This window comes from Leuciscus leuciscus, assembly GCF_965113295.1.
Source record: "Leuciscus leuciscus genome assembly, chromosome: 19".
Taxonomy (NCBI): Eukaryota; Metazoa; Chordata; class Actinopteri; order Cypriniformes; family Leuciscidae; genus Leuciscus; species Leuciscus leuciscus.
The window spans coordinates 8,243,054-8,261,510 of NC_138743.1; the positions used below are offsets into that span (position 1 = coordinate 8,243,054).

At 38.2% G+C, this 18,457-nt stretch overlaps 2 protein-coding genes across 2 annotated transcripts in view; one reads left to right on the plus strand and one right to left on the minus strand.

Moving 5' to 3' along the window:
* Positions 1-689: 689 nt before the first annotated feature.
* Positions 690-18,455, minus strand: LOC309481632 (adenylate cyclase type 8). The gene is made up of 20 exons (XM_082146621.1): positions 18,412-18,455; positions 13,386-14,497; positions 11,657-12,606; positions 11,333-11,482; positions 11,039-11,169; positions 10,575-10,686; positions 10,293-10,420; positions 9,876-10,034; positions 9,500-9,689; positions 9,188-9,373; positions 7,898-7,998; positions 7,577-7,781; positions 6,897-6,995; positions 6,639-6,811; positions 6,458-6,539; positions 5,308-5,466; positions 3,156-3,302; positions 2,962-3,054; positions 2,745-2,862; positions 690-2,034 (listed from the first exon to the last, which is right to left on the minus strand). Exons 3-20 carry the CDS (start codon positions 12,545-12,547, stop codon positions 1,616-1,618), a joined length of 3,543 nt encoding a protein of 1,180 aa, XP_082002747.1. The 5' UTR covers positions 12,548-12,606; positions 13,386-14,497; positions 18,412-18,455; the 3' UTR covers positions 690-1,615.
* The window catches only part of efr3bb (EFR3 homolog Bb), a 40,994-nt gene continuing 40,424 nt past the window's right edge, over positions 17,888-18,457 (plus strand). The window contains exon 1 of the mRNA XM_082146605.1: positions 17,888-18,039. The gene's annotated coding sequence lies outside the window, so the exon portion shown is untranslated. The remainder of the gene's footprint in view (positions 18,040-18,457) is intronic.

Sequence of the window (18,457 nt, forward strand, 5' to 3'; positions counted from 1 at the left end):
CCTAGATGAAGCGATGGGAGAAACGCTGGTGACGCCTGCTGGTCAGAACGGTTAAAACACCTTTTACAAACCAAATAAAATGTAAACGTTTTATTAAAAGTGTCATCTATTAAATGCAGTTGACACAGATCATATAATATTATCAAATATGAAGTGACAGTATAATTATGTGTTATTGTAAGGCTTGTTTTGTTTGTTTAAAGGAAAGCTTGGTTATAGTCAGGCCAATAAGAGACTAACCACAACTAACTATTCCTTTTTATTATGACAAATTAAAATGTCTACAAATTTATTAGATAAAAAACATATAGACAGTGTTTCACGAGTCGGGTCACAAAGAACCATTGAAATAATAATTATGACCACGAATCCCTGGTTCGAAACAAATGATTCGCAAAGGTTTCGAAGCTTCACGAAGCAGTTTCGAAAGCGTCCATGACTACTAAAAATAGAAGGCCTAATACACTTTATCCTCTTAAATTTTTTTAAATCTTTCTGTTTGAATTTTACATTTCATAAAATAACTGTGGTCAGTAACTTTTTTGGCGTGAACTAGTTATCATGGTAAAGTTTTTTGTAAGGGATGGGAATCATGGGATAGGCCAACTTGATATCTGGGAACCCAAGCCTGGCTTTTTATCACACACAAAAAAAGAGAACAGAAAAAAGGTAAATACATTTATTTATTTTTATTTCATTCATACATGTAAATATTGGCCTATGCAAATTGTTCCATCATGCAAATTCACGTAATTGAATGTGTAGCAGTAAGTTACTTGAAGAAAGAATACCATGGTGTTATCACGGTAAATTTGTTTCGACAAATTCTACAAACAAAGCTACAAAATCAGTTTGTGGTGAACGTGTGTAGGTGTTTAGTATGACATTTTCTATTTTAAATAAGATACTCTGATTATATGAAAGCATTTCCTGGTAAATAAAGGTGGTTTTATGTAAATATCTCTTTTAGCACACATTACTTAGTTCCAAGGCAATATAAAATGGCTGTTATGTATTTTTACATTTCAAATGGCGTTTACATATATAACATCTCAGTGGAAATAACAACATCTCAGAACATCTCAGAAACAAACGTCTTATGTAAAAAAAAAAAAAAAAAAAAGTAAAGAATAAAGACTATTAACTTATAAAACTATATGTTAATGTTAAAAACAAATATTGTAGTACATTTTCTACAAAAAATTCTAGTCATCACGAAACTTAAAAAGAAGTGACAGTTTGTGCACAATTTGTATCTGTGGTACATATGAGGTATTTTATGCTGTCATGGCAGGAAGAGGAACAATTCTGTAAACTGCCTTTTCACATGATTATCTGAATGTTTACATTGACTGTAGCAAGGTAAAAAAAGTATACCTGCAAAGTCTCCTTAGCCTATATTTTGATCTCATTAGATTGTTTCATTATAAGAAGTTACAAGTGAAATTTATGAAAATATAATTTTAAACAAATACTAAAAATATGTTCTACAGACAAGTCCATATGAGGATTTTATATGATATTTGAGGTATCCTTTCAAAGATGAAGGCAGTGTCTTAACTGAGTGTCATTCACGTTCCAGTGAATCCAGGTTTGATGTGTCACATCATAATCTTTAGTGGCTAAAGTTGCTGTTTGGCAGAGTGAAACCTCCATTGGTACCTCTCTGTTTCTCTCTGTGAATGGCCTGTACAAGGCCAAATACCACAGTGGCCAGGGTGGTCCTCCCACTGCGTCCATTCTTTCCTCTATCTGCAATACCGTTGCTTGCCATCTGACGCCTTTTGGTGCTGATGAAGTACGTTCGGACACGTCCCTTTCTCTCACTGACGCCCTTGATGTAGATCTCACCACGCAACTCTAGCACGAAGCCCCAGTCTGCTAGAATATTACGTGTGCCCTCGGGGACCTGAATCCTTCCACTGACTCCAGTACTGTCCATCCGACTTGCCAAATTCACTGTCATGCCCCAGATATCATACTGGGGTTTGGTGGCACCGATGACCCCAGCAACAACAGGGCCATGGGCAATTCCTAGGGGGGGTATATATTGAAGTTACTCATATATACTCATTGTTATTGTCATAAATTATAGGTAACTGTAAAGACTTCATATTCAGAGTAGATGGCATATTTAAAGGGACCGAATTTTTTTTTCAAGATAAGCATTGAGGCAATAGTGGCCTAATGTTAAGAGAGTCAGACTGTTAACCCAAGGTTGTGGGTTCAATTCTCAATACTGGCAGGAAGATGCCTTTGAGCAAGACACTTAACCCCACAGCAAAAAATGGCTGCCCACTGCTCCGGGTGTGTGTATGTCCACGGTTTGCACTTACTCACTACTCCTAATGTGTGTGCACTAACTTTAATGGGTTAAATGCAGAGGACAAAGTATGGGTTACCATTCTTGGCCTTCACATGTCACTTTCACTTTACAGTGACCAGGGTCTGTCAAGATCCAAAAAGGGCAAGCCTTCTGAAGCCATTCAATGCTAATTATTGTAATTAATTACAAAATCTAGCTGAATTATTTCTTAAATGTGGCATGAACCAAAACCAAAAGGCTGTGAAAGACAGACGTACAGTCTGTTCAATATTTTATACAACCCATGTTTTTATGGAAATGTATTGTGATTGAGACCCAGGTACACAACAACATATTTACTTCTATCCCTTACAGCCTCATTTGCATTAGATTAGATATAGCATCTACTTTGACTGAGGTCTATTCCACTAGCCATTACCAACGCGTAGCTGGAAATTGTTTGAAGAATGTTTGTTGATCTCGCTCAGAGTCTCTTGCATAGCCAAAGCGAACAGAACCAACTCGCTGATATGATGCAAGTCAGATACAGTACAATACTGTCAGGATGAAGCACAGAACAATTATAGTGCATTACAGTTGGAAATTCCAAATGTATATAATTAAGAAGGCTAATCAAATGAATTAGAATGGTTTACCTGTTTATCGGGTGATAAACCAGATGCTGCCATGTAGCAACTGCCAATGGTTTTGATTTTCTCAATGTTCAAAAAATATGACTCCTCTAACAACTTTTCCAGAGAGAAACAAAAACAATGAGGGCTTTGTATAAGACAGATGAGAGAAAAAACATCAGCAAAAAAAAAAGTACAACCTTTCATCAAAGTCCTACCTCATCAAAGTCCGCAATGATCTCATTGAGCAGTCTGAGACACTCGACTCCCTCGTGATTGATCTCCTTCTGCTCATAGTAGTCATTAAAGCCAGCTATGGAGGCAAACATCACCCCCACCTCATCATAGGACTGAGAGTACAGCTCCTGAGAGGACAAAGACAACATGATGCATGGACTTTTATTTGGTCTTTGTAGTTTATTAGCTGTGGGTCATTACCACCATTGCTTTTGCATCATTTTCTGTGAATGTGCAAGACTTCTGATAAATTAGCTGCTATAGGTAAATAATTAGAAGAATGACTATTTGCATACAAACCAGTGTGTATGATTACGATAATAAGTATTAAAATAATATGCTACCAAAAACCAGTTTGCAATATCAAGCAGCATAACGGATTGTTTTTGTACAGGTAAAATAAAATAAAACAAAATACTGGTAAAAAACTGCTATGGATGTTATTGATACCTCAAACTGTGGGTTGTTGAGGTGTGATATTTCTTATTTAAAGGTGCAGTATGTGATTTCTGAGAATCGTTGTTGAACACTGTTGATATTTGAAATCAAACCAAACAAACACAACCCTCCCTTTATTGCTCCGCCCCCACAAAATGTACAAACACACAATGCAGTGGATGTTTCTTTGTCATAGCTGAAGCAACGCAAAATAACGATTCATGAAAAATAAATATTTATTAATTAATTATTAAAAAAATTATTTATAATTTTTTCTGTCTGGAGCGCACATCAATCATGCTGAATCAAACTGGTATTTACCGTTTCACATAAAAAGAGAACACATACCTATTCAGTTGCACCTGCTTCCATTTATTTGCGATCACAGGAATGCACAAAACAACTTTATATCAAAAATACTGATAAAATATCATATGTTTACGTCACATTTCTGAGCATTTCTATTAATTTTCCATGAAGTGATGTGAGCTCTCCCGTCTCGCTATACTCTTCAGTCAGAGCACACACGGATGCATTAGTCCGGTCTCAACAAAGGCACAGGGAAGAGACAGATAAAACATGTAACCAAATAAATACACAATTAGAATCATATATGATTTGTTGAAGTTCTTCAAGCGGTCTCTGGTAATTTATATAATCATAGTGAATTTATTATGACAGTGGTTAGCATAAGTAGCCTTTAGCATCACATATATATATTTCTGCCTCATACGGTGATCATAATCCCCATCGGATCGCAAGAATATGATTTCAAACACTCGCTGGTGTCTGAAAGTGAGTTTTCAGCTGAAAATTGTTTAAAATGTCTTAAATGTTGAAGTTAGCTGGTAGCCTGATATAATAACATAGGAAATGAGCTGTGGTGTTGACCGTCTCCTGACTCAGGTAAACCCTGCCTTTGTTCATGACCGCTCCTCAAGCCCCAGTTGGCCCGCTTCGAACCAAGGTATTCGGCGGGCCAAAAACCCCTGACTTTTGGCCCCCGAGGAAGCCCCGATAAGGCCTGATCAAGCCCGGAAGTGACAGTAGAAATGCGACTTGCCCTGGCACGCACTAGCACGCTCGCTTTTGGCCCAACAGTGGAAACACAGCTAATGACACTCAAAACTGTCCTGTTACTAGAGCTAATTACAACAACAATATTATTTCTGTTCACAGTCATCACCAATGTTACTCACTATGGAGCAGAAACAACACAACCTTGGCATCTGTTTTCAGGCCTTCCCACTTAAGGCATCTCCAGCGCTGGAAAGCTTTTCTAATGTTACCCCGGATCCTAAAGCTCTTGCCTGATCATAACCCTTCTTTTTCCAGTGATATTCCTCTGAGCTTTTCTCTTTTGTAATGTCTCTCAGCCATCTCTCTTTCTACAGTCTTTCTTCAAATCTCCCTCTTGCTCACTCTCTCTCCTCCCCCATCATGAGTGGACACGCCCCCTACAGCTGATTGGCTACATGTTTATTGCGGTGCTTAGTCCGATCCACTTTCAACAGCATTTTTCAAAAATCGCTTACTGCACCTTTAAGCTATTACTGTTTTCACCCGGCAGATGATAAGATCACCCTTGCATCATGGGAGCAAATTCTGCACAGGCAAGCACCACTTACATTTTCTTCAAGTTTGCTCAAAATTAATATCATCACTGATAGTTGCTTATATATGACTCTAATGTACCTGGTCATTTCTGTTCCTCTCTAGGAAGTGACGAGCAACGTGTGCAGGCAGGATGTTGTGCAGTAGACACTCATTGTGTTCTCTCAGGTCTCTCATCTCCTGCACTTCCTGCTGAGCTTGCAAACGCCACAGGAAGTCAAGCCGTGTTGTGGCCTCCCACTGAATCAGAATGAGATGGCACAGAATAAGGAAAGATCCCAGATGTGTATTACAGTTTTCTACATTTTACTATTCCCTGCCAGATAATGAATACATACTATATAGAGAATATAATGCTTCAGGGCAATGTGTTGTCAAAACGGAAGACTGAAAACGGGGTTGCCAACTTTTTTGAGTTTAGCTTGGAGTGAGAATTATACAAAGTTATACACAAAAACCTTGCAACACAAATTTTCATATTATGATTGTGAAACAGAATTTCATTAAGTTTAGTTTCTGTTTTTATTAGTGCTTGATACAAATTTCACAATTGTAATTCTTAAGCTCTGGTATGATTCCGATCTTGATTCAATATCGATTAATTTGGATAAATATCAGGTACAGTAGCTACATGTTAATTTTTCTCAAGGAAAAATCTCGCAGCCAATGCTGTAAACATACAGGGAGCCCTGTCAACTGGTATTATCATTAAAGGTTACATTAACAACTCAAATTAATAATAGTTATCTCAGACATGTAAATCTGCTTGTGTGCACAAATATTACATTTCACAATGCTGCCTAAACATCTTTGGTGAGTGTTGCACAGGTAGGGGTCAGCAGCTTATATATATATAATGACCTTGCACGGTTTGGGGAAAATGTGATTGGTACAGACTGGTCCAATCAAGAGGTTGCAGGTCTTCATTGGTTGAATTAAAACCCATACCATGTCAATACGTGTGTTCAACATCATGCGGCGCTATGCAGACCAAATGGCATATGACATCAATATACCTAGAGACCGACTCGAAAGCACATCTTTCTAATTGCTCTTGCGATTCTTGATGTCATACGCCAAACGGGCTGCACAGCCCGTTAGCTTTTTTAATTTGGCATGAGATTTACTTCTGCAGCGTGAGAACGCCAGACAAAGCGTGTCTCACGCCAAATGCGTGAAAGTTGGCAACCCTGCTGAAACTGAAAAGAAAAAAACCCTGAAAGATTCATACCCGTCGTCCATTGTAAAACACAGCTATGATGAACATTGCAATCAACATAATTGAGACTCCCTTTCTTCTGAGGTAGTGGGACCTTGAAAGTATAAAATGCAAATAAAAGTTAGTATGAAAGTGTTTTTTAAAAAGTATTTCTAAATAGTGATAGACACATAGATTTATGATAGACACTCACCTACTTAACTGTTTCTGCTCTGGTTGATGTACATACAGCATGTGGAAGGACACTTCGATGAAGTAAGTATAGACAGCCACCACTAACAACAGAATAGTCAACTTCAAGAGAGAGCTCATCCTCAGGAACACAGCACAGGTCACTATGGAAACCACCCCACTTAGAATGAAGAACTGTGTATATAAATATAATAGGCATGAAATATAATAACAGATAGGTGGAGTCTTCACAACAGGACAGTTTATATGGAAGTCACACCTCTGGATAGGTGCAGGCAGTAAATGGCTTCTGGCTGGTCTGATAGTCCTCTGTTTCAGTGGTGTTTATTTCTCTTGTCTCAGTGGAGTTGCACCATATCTGGATAAGCACAAGATTAAAAATTATAATGAATGGACCAACATTTAAATTGTAAAACCCAATTTTTATCCTCCAACAATTAAAACATAAGGTGGAACACTATGAAGCAGTTTAAATAATTTGACGTGGTAAGAATTTAGCATTTAACTCACTTTTATCCAAATCAACTTGACAAAATACAAGGTGAGCAGGGTTAAGTGTCTTGCTCAAGGGTTGTGTCTAGATAACCCTCTCTAAAATGTTGCGAGATTCACATTCGACATTCATAAACAGTTTATTTTAAATCCCACAGTAATCCTATCTCTAGCCCTAACCTTGGTAAGAAGTCATCCAAATCTCACGAGAGTTTCACAGAACAATGTTTACCACCTCGAAACAACCTTGGTCAAGGACCCCATGATGCTTGAATCAGCCAGCCATCAGTTACCAGCCCTGAGCTTTACCCAATATGCCACACCATCCAAAACTACATGTTTTGTTTGGGTATTTCTCAAGAGGCAAATTGATTTACCTCCTAAAATGCCATCATAATCACAGGATTCTTGTATTTTTGCACTAAAAAAAATTCATGCAAGTCTCACCATGTCAAAGAGGGCCATGCCAAAATTGATAGCTATAGCTGCGACAGTGAGAATGTTCCGCATACTGTTGTTTTCATGGACCCAGCAGCAAAACTGCTGAAGAATGCCTGGAGAATGTTTAAACTCTTCAGCCAAGACCATCACAAGCAATAATAGATATCCCAGCAAGAACAGACAAAACTGTAATGCTGTCCAGTGAAACGACCTGCAGATAAGACAGTGGGGAATGGAGGTGAAATGTAACATATCTAAGCTCTATGTAAATGTGACAAAAATATAATCTTTTTCAGGTGCTAAACATCAGTTGAGTAGACTCTTTACCTGGGTACAGGGATGAGGGCTTGGACAGCCATGAGGAGAAGAAACATGATGAAGGAGCATACTAAATTGGTCTTAAACATCTCATCCCTCACCTGTGAGAACTGAACCAAGGAGCAAAATATAAACAGTCATTTTTTTTGTTTTTGTTTCAAAAGACACCCTTAGGTTTAGAAAGAAAACAAATCTTTGGGCATTTACACATTTCAGTAAATTTATGTTTTATGATAAATTGGATTGCTAAATTATTTTCATGATGGTCTTTTCATGATCTAGACTATACAAACCAGTGTTATTATTCGAGACCAGCTCATTCAAGTCTGAGTCAAGACAGAGACCAAGTCAAGTCTGAGTCAAGTCCTCATGCTCCTGAGTTCATGACAGGACTCAGGCCCTGTGTACACCAGGTATTAAGATGTGTTTTGGTCGATCAGATCAAGTAGATGATGTTAAATACAGGTGTAAACATTTTGAGCTTGTCCACTTTCGACCACTTCCAGAGGTAGTCGAAAACGCATTTGACCGGATTGCTTTCGTAGTGTAAACGCTCATGTGGTCAAAAGCGCACGAACAGCCACAAAAGACCTACTCTCCACCTACTAACACTTAAACATTACGGGAAGTGCGCAAGCCAGATGGGATTTAAACTTTGTCGGCTGAAGACCCAAATTTGGTTTGAAGACGAAAAACGTACCAAGCACAATGTTCTCTCTCCATTCCTGTGGCCAGTTGCATAAACTGTTAAGACTAGTCTTACAAGTTAGTCATCCAATTTTGTTCTTTAAGACTGTTAATACCTTTTTAAAGTCAGTAACATAAAAACATAGATTGGTCTAATTTGACACCGAACAGTAAGACTGATTACCCCTAACTAACTTCTAGTTGATCATACTAGTTCTTAAGACACAGTCTTAACAGTCTTAAGTTTATGCAACTGGCCCCTGATTTCTAACACACACTCATTCAGCGTGGTCTCGCGGCTGTCAGAGCAGAAACAAAATCTGCTGCTCTCCGTATGTTTTTTCGTCGTCTCAGGACTCGCTCATATGTAAATTGCGCAAGCTTATTTTTGTCCATTAGATCGAAAGATCTGAAAAAAACCATAGATTTACCTGCCCATAGACCCTCCCCTCGAAGAAATCAGGACAGAAGTGGTTGAAAGTGGACAAAATAGATGTATTAAAATATCAGGTCTAAATGGTTCGACCAAAAGGCATCTTAATATATTAGGTGTAAACATAGCCTCAGTCTCGAGTCCAAGACAATATTTTTATCACATCCTGCCCCTTGTACCTTCTCCTCAATGTGTGTATCCTTAAACACCAATGTGGCTGAAGTAATGTGCTCTTGACGCATGCGCTCACTGCTGCGGAGATCAACTGCATGCTCTATCCGTTTGTTGATCTCCTTGGATGTGGATCTGCTCACTGAGGTTGTAGGAAGTTGTGTGTAAGAGCCACTGGAGAAGGAGGCCAAGATCTGCAAGGTTAAAGTTCACCAGAGAGGTAGACTCATTATACAAGAATTGGAAATCATCTTTAGTGTTATCCTTCTACTGATAGAGAGCCATACACAGTTAATATCAATGATGTTGCTAAATGGAACCTCTTTGTTCCAGGGACGGGTTTTTGGATGATCAGCTTTAATTTCATCTAGGTCCTCTTCCTTGTGGCAGATAAGGAAAGTGTCAATTTTGTGTTTTCGTAGGAACTCATTGCGTTCATATCCATGCCCGTCCTCTGTTTGGTAGTTCCCATCCAAGCAGTCCAGAGTAGCGCGTGAAATGTGTATGCGTCTGTTGATAAAGTGGACAGTCAGAAGAGAGTGTTTCATACAAAAGCAGATCCTCTTAACACTAAAGTGAAACTTTTCCAACACTAGTAACTAGTCTGTTTAAAGACTTAGAGCAAAGACTGAGGTAATGTAACATTAGAATGTGTTTATATGATATCTACTCCTGTATGACGTTTTGGTCACTCACCCAGGGATCCCCCCTGCTTCAAGCATGTTGGCAATGCCTACATCCCAGGACCACACATCAAACTGCCATTTTTGTAGGCCAAGAACCCCACAAAGAACAGAGCCAGAGTGGATCCCAATCCGCATATCCATGTCAAAGTTCAGCTGTTTCCTTATAGATCTAAGAATATACAGATATAAATCCTTAATGCCTGTACAAATAAGCTCAGAAGGAGAGCAAACTATAATTAGTTTAAGCCACAAATATATGTGGAGCCATTGATTCAGCTTTCCAGATTTAGGCAACCAAAATGATGTTTACCTTATCCAACGCTACAGTTTTTCATTGTATGCACTTCGATCGCCTAAAGCACACTATTTCTAATTCTACAGAAACTCTCTGAACTTATTGGTTAAACGGAATAGCACTGTGTTGTACCGTATAGTGCTGATCATAGCTAGTCCCATCTCCACACAGCAGCTGGCATGTGCCCGCTGAGGCTCTGGTACTCCAGACACACAGTAGTAACAGTCCCCTAAGATTTTTATTCTCAAGCAGTCATATTCCTAAAAAGACACACATTGGAAATATCAGCTGAACACATCTTATAGGAGTTTTAAAATGGCCTATGGTGTTCTGTCAGTGATTTTAAATTAAGACACTCTGTTGGAAGCTCTAAAATACCAACTTCAGAAAATAAAATAAAATCTGAAAGCATACCTCGGCTAGCCGGTCGAAACGTCCAAAGAGCTCATTGAGTAAGCGCACTAACTCCTGAGCGGACATGTTCATGGATAATAGTGTGAATCCCTTTATATCAGCAAAGAGGATACTGGGAAAGAAAGATAATGATGAGGTAGTGATAAAGATTAAGTAGTGACAGTATCAGTAATACTTTTTAATTATATTCAATATAAAAGGTTACTATAATAGTTTACTATAATCTACAAATCAGTTTTGAATTTCATCTTTCCATGAGGACCAAACTGCACATTACATTTCCAGTGGAATTGGGGTGTTAAGGACAACACTGACATTGCATTATTTAGGTGATCCAAATGTTTTTTGTTTTTTTTTATCCAAATGATCTCATCTAGAAAATAATATTTCACTAGGAATGGAATGGTCATATTCTATTCATCCTCGCTGTATAACTTATCGCTAAAACATGTCCTGTTAGATACCTGACATCTTTGTATTGATGGATATATATTTTGTGAAATTGCTGTGGATCAAGGTCATCATCCATAGAAGTCATATCAGCAATCATCTCCAAGGCAACAAAGCGGGGTATGATCGACAGCACCAAACGCTCCTGAGGCGGGAACAAAAGCTGACCTCAGATATTCTCACTGAACCAACTTTGACACATACTAGATGTGTTCTTCCAATCGTCCGTATTAACGCTAATTTGTTAACATCACTGGACAAAGGACACTGGAATCTCAGCAAAACATATAGACTTCAATTCCACTTGCCTGTCGCTGGTTTTCCATTTCTAGTTTCATGCGGCCTTCGATGCAGCGGCGTGTCTCAAGAAAGGCTTGTCTCTGGGACCGGTCGGTCAGGTAATGGATGAACAGACCTGCCACATTCATGCATGTGTACAGTAAAGCCTTGGCGAGAATCTAAAGACAAAGAGGCCCATTGAGAACCAGTCTCTTAGAAAGGAAAATTAAATGATTGTACCTGGGATGACTAGAGCTAGATTGATAAATGATTTGTTTGGTTAGACAAGGAACTCATACATCAACATCTACACAGGTCATTGACTCATCCATACATCTACCATCCATCTCTACCTTTCTTAGCAGTCCTACTTCACTGAGGTGACGTATGGTATCTGCAATGAGGTGCAGTATAGAGGTGAATGTGCCAGCTCCGATTGCCCAGAGCAGTGACAGTGGCAGCAGAGTGTATGTGGCAAACAGGTTGAACAGAACATACCAGGATTGGTCTCTTTCCAATCCGTATGCCAGCCCCCCCAATATCTGAGCAGTCTGTGACAGCCAGCTAGCCATACCAGCATAATGCAACCATTTTGGGGAATGTGAGCGTTTACAGGTGAGTACCAAAACACACAGGGCAGTTGCGCAGACCATGAAGAACCCTGTAAACCAGCCCAGCAGTATGTCCGAACTGTCCGGTGCCAGGGCCAGGTAGAGCAAAAGCAGGTGTAGTTTGGCAGCTGCATCAATAATGTTGGTGACAACTAATGAGGTTCTTCTAGTGTGTGATGAATGGCGCTGGTAGAGTTTCTCGAGATCTTTGGATTTGAAGATGTGTCTCAATGTTGGCATATACACCCCATGGATGATGTGGCCCCAGTGCACAAAAAAGTCAGCATCACTGACGTAGTCCGCAGATGCTCCAGTCTGTGTACTAGATGCACTGCCTCGTTCCCCGAAAAAGGATGGATGAACTCTGGCAACCGAGGAACGCCGTTTAGTCATACCCCGTGATGCTTTACTGCGTATCTGTTGGTTTATTTCCTCAATATAGGCATCAGTGACATGAATCTTTTGGGCTGGCTCCATGCCGAACTGCTGCCTCAGCCCCTGTTGGCTGATGATGTGTTTCACTGCGTTCTGCCACAGCAGTTGTTTGCGCCGTACGCTAGGTGACATTGAAGTGGGTATGCAGGATGGTGGCTGCATATTGTGGATGTCAGTTGTGTCACTAAACGTTACCATGACAATCACAGGCTTATCTTGCCACCATTACCCATGACATAGGGACTCGCTGAATCACCCTTTCAAAGAAAAGAAAAAAAGGAAATTCAGCACTTCATATGTATTTTCTCTAAAGCCATAAGCACTTCCCTTCTAGAATTTAAATAAAAAGAAGAAACTTCTCTTTAAATTAGACTTCTTGTTGCTTTACTTGTTGCTAACCGCATTAGTTACATTTATTCAAGTTACAACTTTGTTGACACATCAGACTGAACTGTTTAACTGGACCTGTGATGTCACCCTATGCTCTAAAAGAGGCTGCCAGATTTAGCACTGAGCTCCATAATACTGTTAGCTGCTATAAACAGTCCCTTAATGTGTGGCTCTATCTCGCCGTACACAACCCATCCCACACCTGTGATCCCAACTTAAACCAGCTCTTACTCAGAAAGCATAGATCAGTATACAGAATTAAAATGTAAACAGAAGTGGTCAACGAAAGAGATATCTTATGCAACCATTACCACAAGCGTACAGTGTAAATGTTGTTTCTAAAACTAGATAATAAAAATGCTGGTACAAAATTCAAATGCAATTTTTTTCAGTTAATTTCTATATAAATAAATATTTATTTTTACACTAATATAGAAACTGACCGGAAAATATTATAACTTACACATTAGGATTGTTTTCAAGTAAAATACATAAATATACAAAACAGATTATTTATAGATAAAAAATACATTATATTTTGATGTACAAATAATTTATATGTATATTTATACATTAAAATAGAAATATATATTCATCGAAAATTTACAATACTTTACGTATCAATCATAAAAATGTATTTGCTTACCTGTGAGTTAATAAACTTCCCAAAGCTTCTTTGTACATTTTGCTGCTTGTTCACTTGTCCACTCAAATCCACTTGTTCATCTCCATCGAAGAGTCGTTCCTTTGATTCTCTTCATCCTACATATTGTTGTTATACACAGCATTCTTCTCAAAAGGCAGGTAAAGGAAGACACAGGCAAAATAACTACGCAATCTAGATATCAACTTGGTGATGAAAAAGCACAACACGTTTTTACGATTCATTGAGCTGAGAAGCGATCAACAGATTGCCACGCCGAAAGCGAGACGGAAGCTCAAGTTTCCCAAATAGGATTACTTACTCAGCACTCATGCCCTGGCTACTCAAAGCATCCATCACTGACGTCACATGATGCACAGTCGAGAAAACTTTAGCTGACAAGAGCCCTTCAGGGTCAAAGGTCAGTACCTTACAAATTCTGCGAGATTTGTCAATAGATCTCTCATGAAATATATGTTATTAGTATAAATGGCTAAACAATGTAAATGCAAAGAATACAAAATAAGTGCAATGTAAAATTGGCACATACAATTTGGACACTACATTTATATTTAAAATAACAGAGATGAAATACAGGCAGGGCAAGGCAGGGCAGGGCATAGAAATATATAGATGCCTCATTAGTGGGCATTTCAATGGGCCGCTATACGTAAGCCATCCGCCATATTGGAATGGTCCAACATTCAAGAGTGAGTTGACTGAGCGTCTGCAACAGTAGTTAGACGCACAAATGAATTAAATATCTATATATGTAATAGACTTCGGCAGATAGTTTTGCTAAACTAACACAACAAGACGAAGACGTCAGCTGACATTACAAAGTTACCCCAGTAAAAGTAAAAACATTACAATTATCATAGTAAAAACATGTAATATTGAGTTAATACATATAAAAACACAAACCAAACACATTCTCACCTGTAAAAGGTTATCCCATTTCTTCGAGAATTTAAATCTTGGCAGTTTCACAACCAGAAGCTGCGCAACGATGTGGCATCATTAATTCTTACTTTGAGTGACGACATGCTGACTGTCGCAAGATGATAAGTGATACGTGTCTAGAGCGGTCGAATGAGGCATCTAGGTGTACATATCTGTGGGGCAGAGGAGTAAAAGAAGGAATCTGATTGGCTGAACTGAGCTAAGCAGGTCAGTAGGATCAGTTAATGTTGGCTATAAGCTGGATAAAGTGCTTGCGACAGAATTTACTAATTGTGCACTATGCACAAGACTTCAGATAGTGACCTGATGAGGAGAAAGTCTTTGAGATCACACAAGGTAAAATCAGGAAATACCAAACAATGCAAACTAAAAGCTAGTGACTCAACAACCCTTTGTACCCCACAACTGTTGTTGTACCAGGAGATAATAGTGGTATCAATTGGTGATTCACATGATGTACTATTGTACCATTTATATATTTTTTGTGAACCCATCAGGGCAATCAAATGATTGTCCATAATCCCAGTTCTGAAATAAGTGCACATTCTCATTACACATTATACATTTCCGGAAGAAAGCGAGAGTGGTACTTGCCTGCGCTAAACTTGCTGCCAAGATATTAGCGGTCTGTGGTAGTTACTTACAGGGGTGTTGCTAGGTTGTGGTTAGAGTGTTCTGGGTGGTTCATCCACTAGGTAAAAATAGTCTGATCGCATAGAAAAATAAGTTTATACTTAGGGTTAGGGATTTCATCAAACACCTGAACCTAAGCATGTAATGCATGCCTTAGCAAGCACCACTAATGACATTTCACATGAGGAAAATGAGGAAACACCAGACAGAGTAATATGGGTAAACATATTGAACAAATTGACCACATGGTCGCCATGGATGTACTGTCATAGTTAATACAATGACTGAGCCACTGTCTTTATCTACAAAAAATACTGCATCACATTAATGGAAATGAAAAGTTAAAAAAAGATGAGTGCTTTTCATGCAGTTTAATTATTGGGAGAGGATGAGATTTTACTGTGGACTGTGGTCTATGGGCTCTAGAGGGACTTAATCAGTATTAGCAATGGTAGCTTGGCTCTAATGGGATTCCCAGAGCTCACTAATCAGTTAATACACACATGATTCAATCCAGTCCTCCTCAAACAGCAGCCGATCTATCCTGAGCCGTGCATTCTGCCAGGCACCCAGCTAAGCCTTCAAAACGTCTATTTCTGTTCCTGGCCAAACCCTATCTGTGCTAAACTTAGCAGTTCCTTTTCTTGTGCACAAAGAGGTCAAACCACGAGCGTTTTGGCCAACTAGTGTAACAGAGGCCAGCTAGTAAGCGTTGTGCAGGTAAAACCTCACTCCTTTGGCATCAAGAGTAGCGTTAGCGACTGACGCTAGAGACTGTGGTTTTTAGCATCCTTGTTAGCCTCTCATGCTGGAAATGGCGGTTCAAATCGCGCTCGGAGTGGAACCAGAGAGGTTACTTGCTAAATTAATTATGCAAAATGTTGGCTAGAAGTGCACCTTACCGATGATGATGGATTTTAATCACTTGAAAAATGCTCCATTTATCAAAGTGGGATCCATTTATGACTTTTTAAAAGAAGGATCATAAGTGATGAGCTATCAAACAGCAGTTGATCCATTTTTGCCAGCCATGAAGTAAACAGAAGACTGTTTCACAAAAACATGGCAAGCATTATTTAATGGTGGAACGGTCCAGAACATCGTAATGTATATCATATCTGAGTGCATTATTCGTGGACACAGTTGACTGGTATACATTATAGACAGAAATATACAGTAGAAAGGAGATAACATACTAAAGTAGCAGAGAGGTTAAACTGGGTGAGGGTGATTTAAGGTGAAGGAGAGTATAAGCTCTTCTAAAAACAACCGTAAAGAAAGTGGCTCCTAGCCAGTGTAAACACACATTCATTTAGACTCATTATCTGTCTCAGCAGCATAATGTCATGATGTTAATGTTGCATTTGAATATTGAATTTTATTGGTTTATCTCTATTAGCAGCTCATTTAACTAAAGCGTTGAGAGTTTGAAATATCTATATTAATAATATTTATTTAATTTAATCAAATCTAAATTTTTCTAATCTTGATTAAGAAAAATAGACTGAGAATGTACCTGCGAAATTTCGATGGCCGAGCCTTGCCCAGGCGTGACATGCTGCCATCATGTGGTTGAATCAGCTTTGCATCACAATGCATCACTGCTCACATGACTGCCTGGCATCACTTAGCCTAAATACACACTGGGACATTTGACTGCACATCACATTTTTGACATTATTGATACTGCTTGCAATCTTAATGCAATGGACTGGTCTACGGGACATAAATTAAGCCTTTAAATAAAAGGGTTATTGAGCTGTTTACACTGTCATATACAATAACAGAGCCTGCACAGTGACAGGTAAAAAAAATTAACACAAAAAAACCTGCCTACCTCACACAACACCGAAGGTGGACTTGTGTTTAGCGGGAGAGAGGACGAATTCTTTCTACGCACACTGCAACAGTCACAATATGACATCACACTCTGCGCGTATGTTTTAAAAAACATAATTCATCATATAAATAACACTTTTTTTAATAGCCCACTTCAAGTGTTTATTAAAAATAAATTGCTTCAAGCTAAAAATGAAAAAATGTACATGAACAAAAAATGCGTTGCATTTACAATCCTGTGAAAACTGCACCCGCACTCCCCGTGCCCCTCCCCCATCATGATTGGACACGCCCCCTACTGCTGATTGGATACATGTTTGTTGTGGCGCTTGGTCAGATACACTTATTAACAGCCTTTCTCAGAATTCACTTACTGCACCTTTAAGAAAGTATCTTCATCAGCATATGTCTTCATCTGTAACTTCAGTGCAATTAAAATACTTATTAAAAAGGCTTTCCAATTGATTCCAGGAACCTAAAGAGGCATTTCTCAGAAAATTATGAATTATTTGGCAAGACTTTACAATAAGATTTCATTTGTTAACATTAGTTAATGTCTTAACCAACATGAACTAACCATGAGCAATACATTTGTTACTGTATTTGTTCATCTTTGTTAATGTTAATTAATAAAAAAATACAGCTGTTCATTGTTTGTTCATGTTACTTCACAGTGCATTAACTAACGTAGTTAAATAATATGAACTAATGAAAACTTATTGTAAAGTGTTATTATTCTGTAAGTGTTATTAATTTTAATTCACAGTATTATTGTTATTAATAATAAAAAATAAACTGACACTTTAATGCATGATGAATTCATATGGACGTCTTCAGCTATTCATTTTAATGCACATTATTATTGTTATTAATAATAAAAAAGGAATCAGCAACTGACACTTTAATGCATGATGAATCAATTTGGTTTGTCTATTAATATTCATGCAGTTACATAACAATAATAATAATAATAATAAGATGATGATTATTATTCTTATTAAAATGACTAAAAATTTATCATCTGAAAGTGGGGAGTTCCTCTATGCAGCTTTACTGTAATAGTGCAGCTTTCAGAGGAAGTGTGTGTGTCTGAATCACTACTGTGTGTGGAACCACCGTCATGAGAGGCAGTGAATTTGAGTCACTTATATTTATTTGGGCTCGTTGACGGATCATGAGAGGAGCTTAATGTTCTACCAGACTATGCAACTGAAAACAAGCGGTGAGGAAATAAAAATATGAGATTCGTTGTTGTTGTTTTTTAATATATATATATAGTTATGAAAGTGTTAATATGTAAAACGAGCATGTTCAAACAATTGGTTTTAGTAACAACTGTACATATTACACACCCTGTCTAGACAGTTAATTTCTTAAGATGTTCTTCATATTATTTGACGATTATTAAGTCAGTTTATAAACTGAGTGAAAAGAAAAACGCTGTTAAAACGTGATTAATTACTAAAAGTATTTACATTCGTGTTTTGTTAGAAATCGCTCACAATAACAGATTGGAAAGCTACAAGAAAAGCATTTTTCACAACATTGGACTGTTGTTATTAAACCCACAAAAACACAAACATGTTAATTGTACCTATAAATGTAAGCAGTGTTGAAGTGCAGCGGGATCTGTTGTGAAT

Bases quoted from the DNA above. Each gene is read 5' to 3' on its own strand.
- LOC309481632 (XM_082146621.1), bottom strand. From the start codon at position 12,547: ATGGTAACGTTTAGTGACACAACTGACATCCACAATATGCAGCCACCA. The intron at 6,996-7,576 runs GTGAGACTTGCA...GTGCTTATCCAG, and splicing joins GCATGGCCCTCTTTGACATG to ATATGGTGCAACTCCACTGA. The intron at 3,303-5,307 runs GTACATTAGAGT...TTGTCCTCTCAG, and splicing joins AGAGGAACAGAAATGACCAG to GAGCTGTACTCTCAGTCCTA.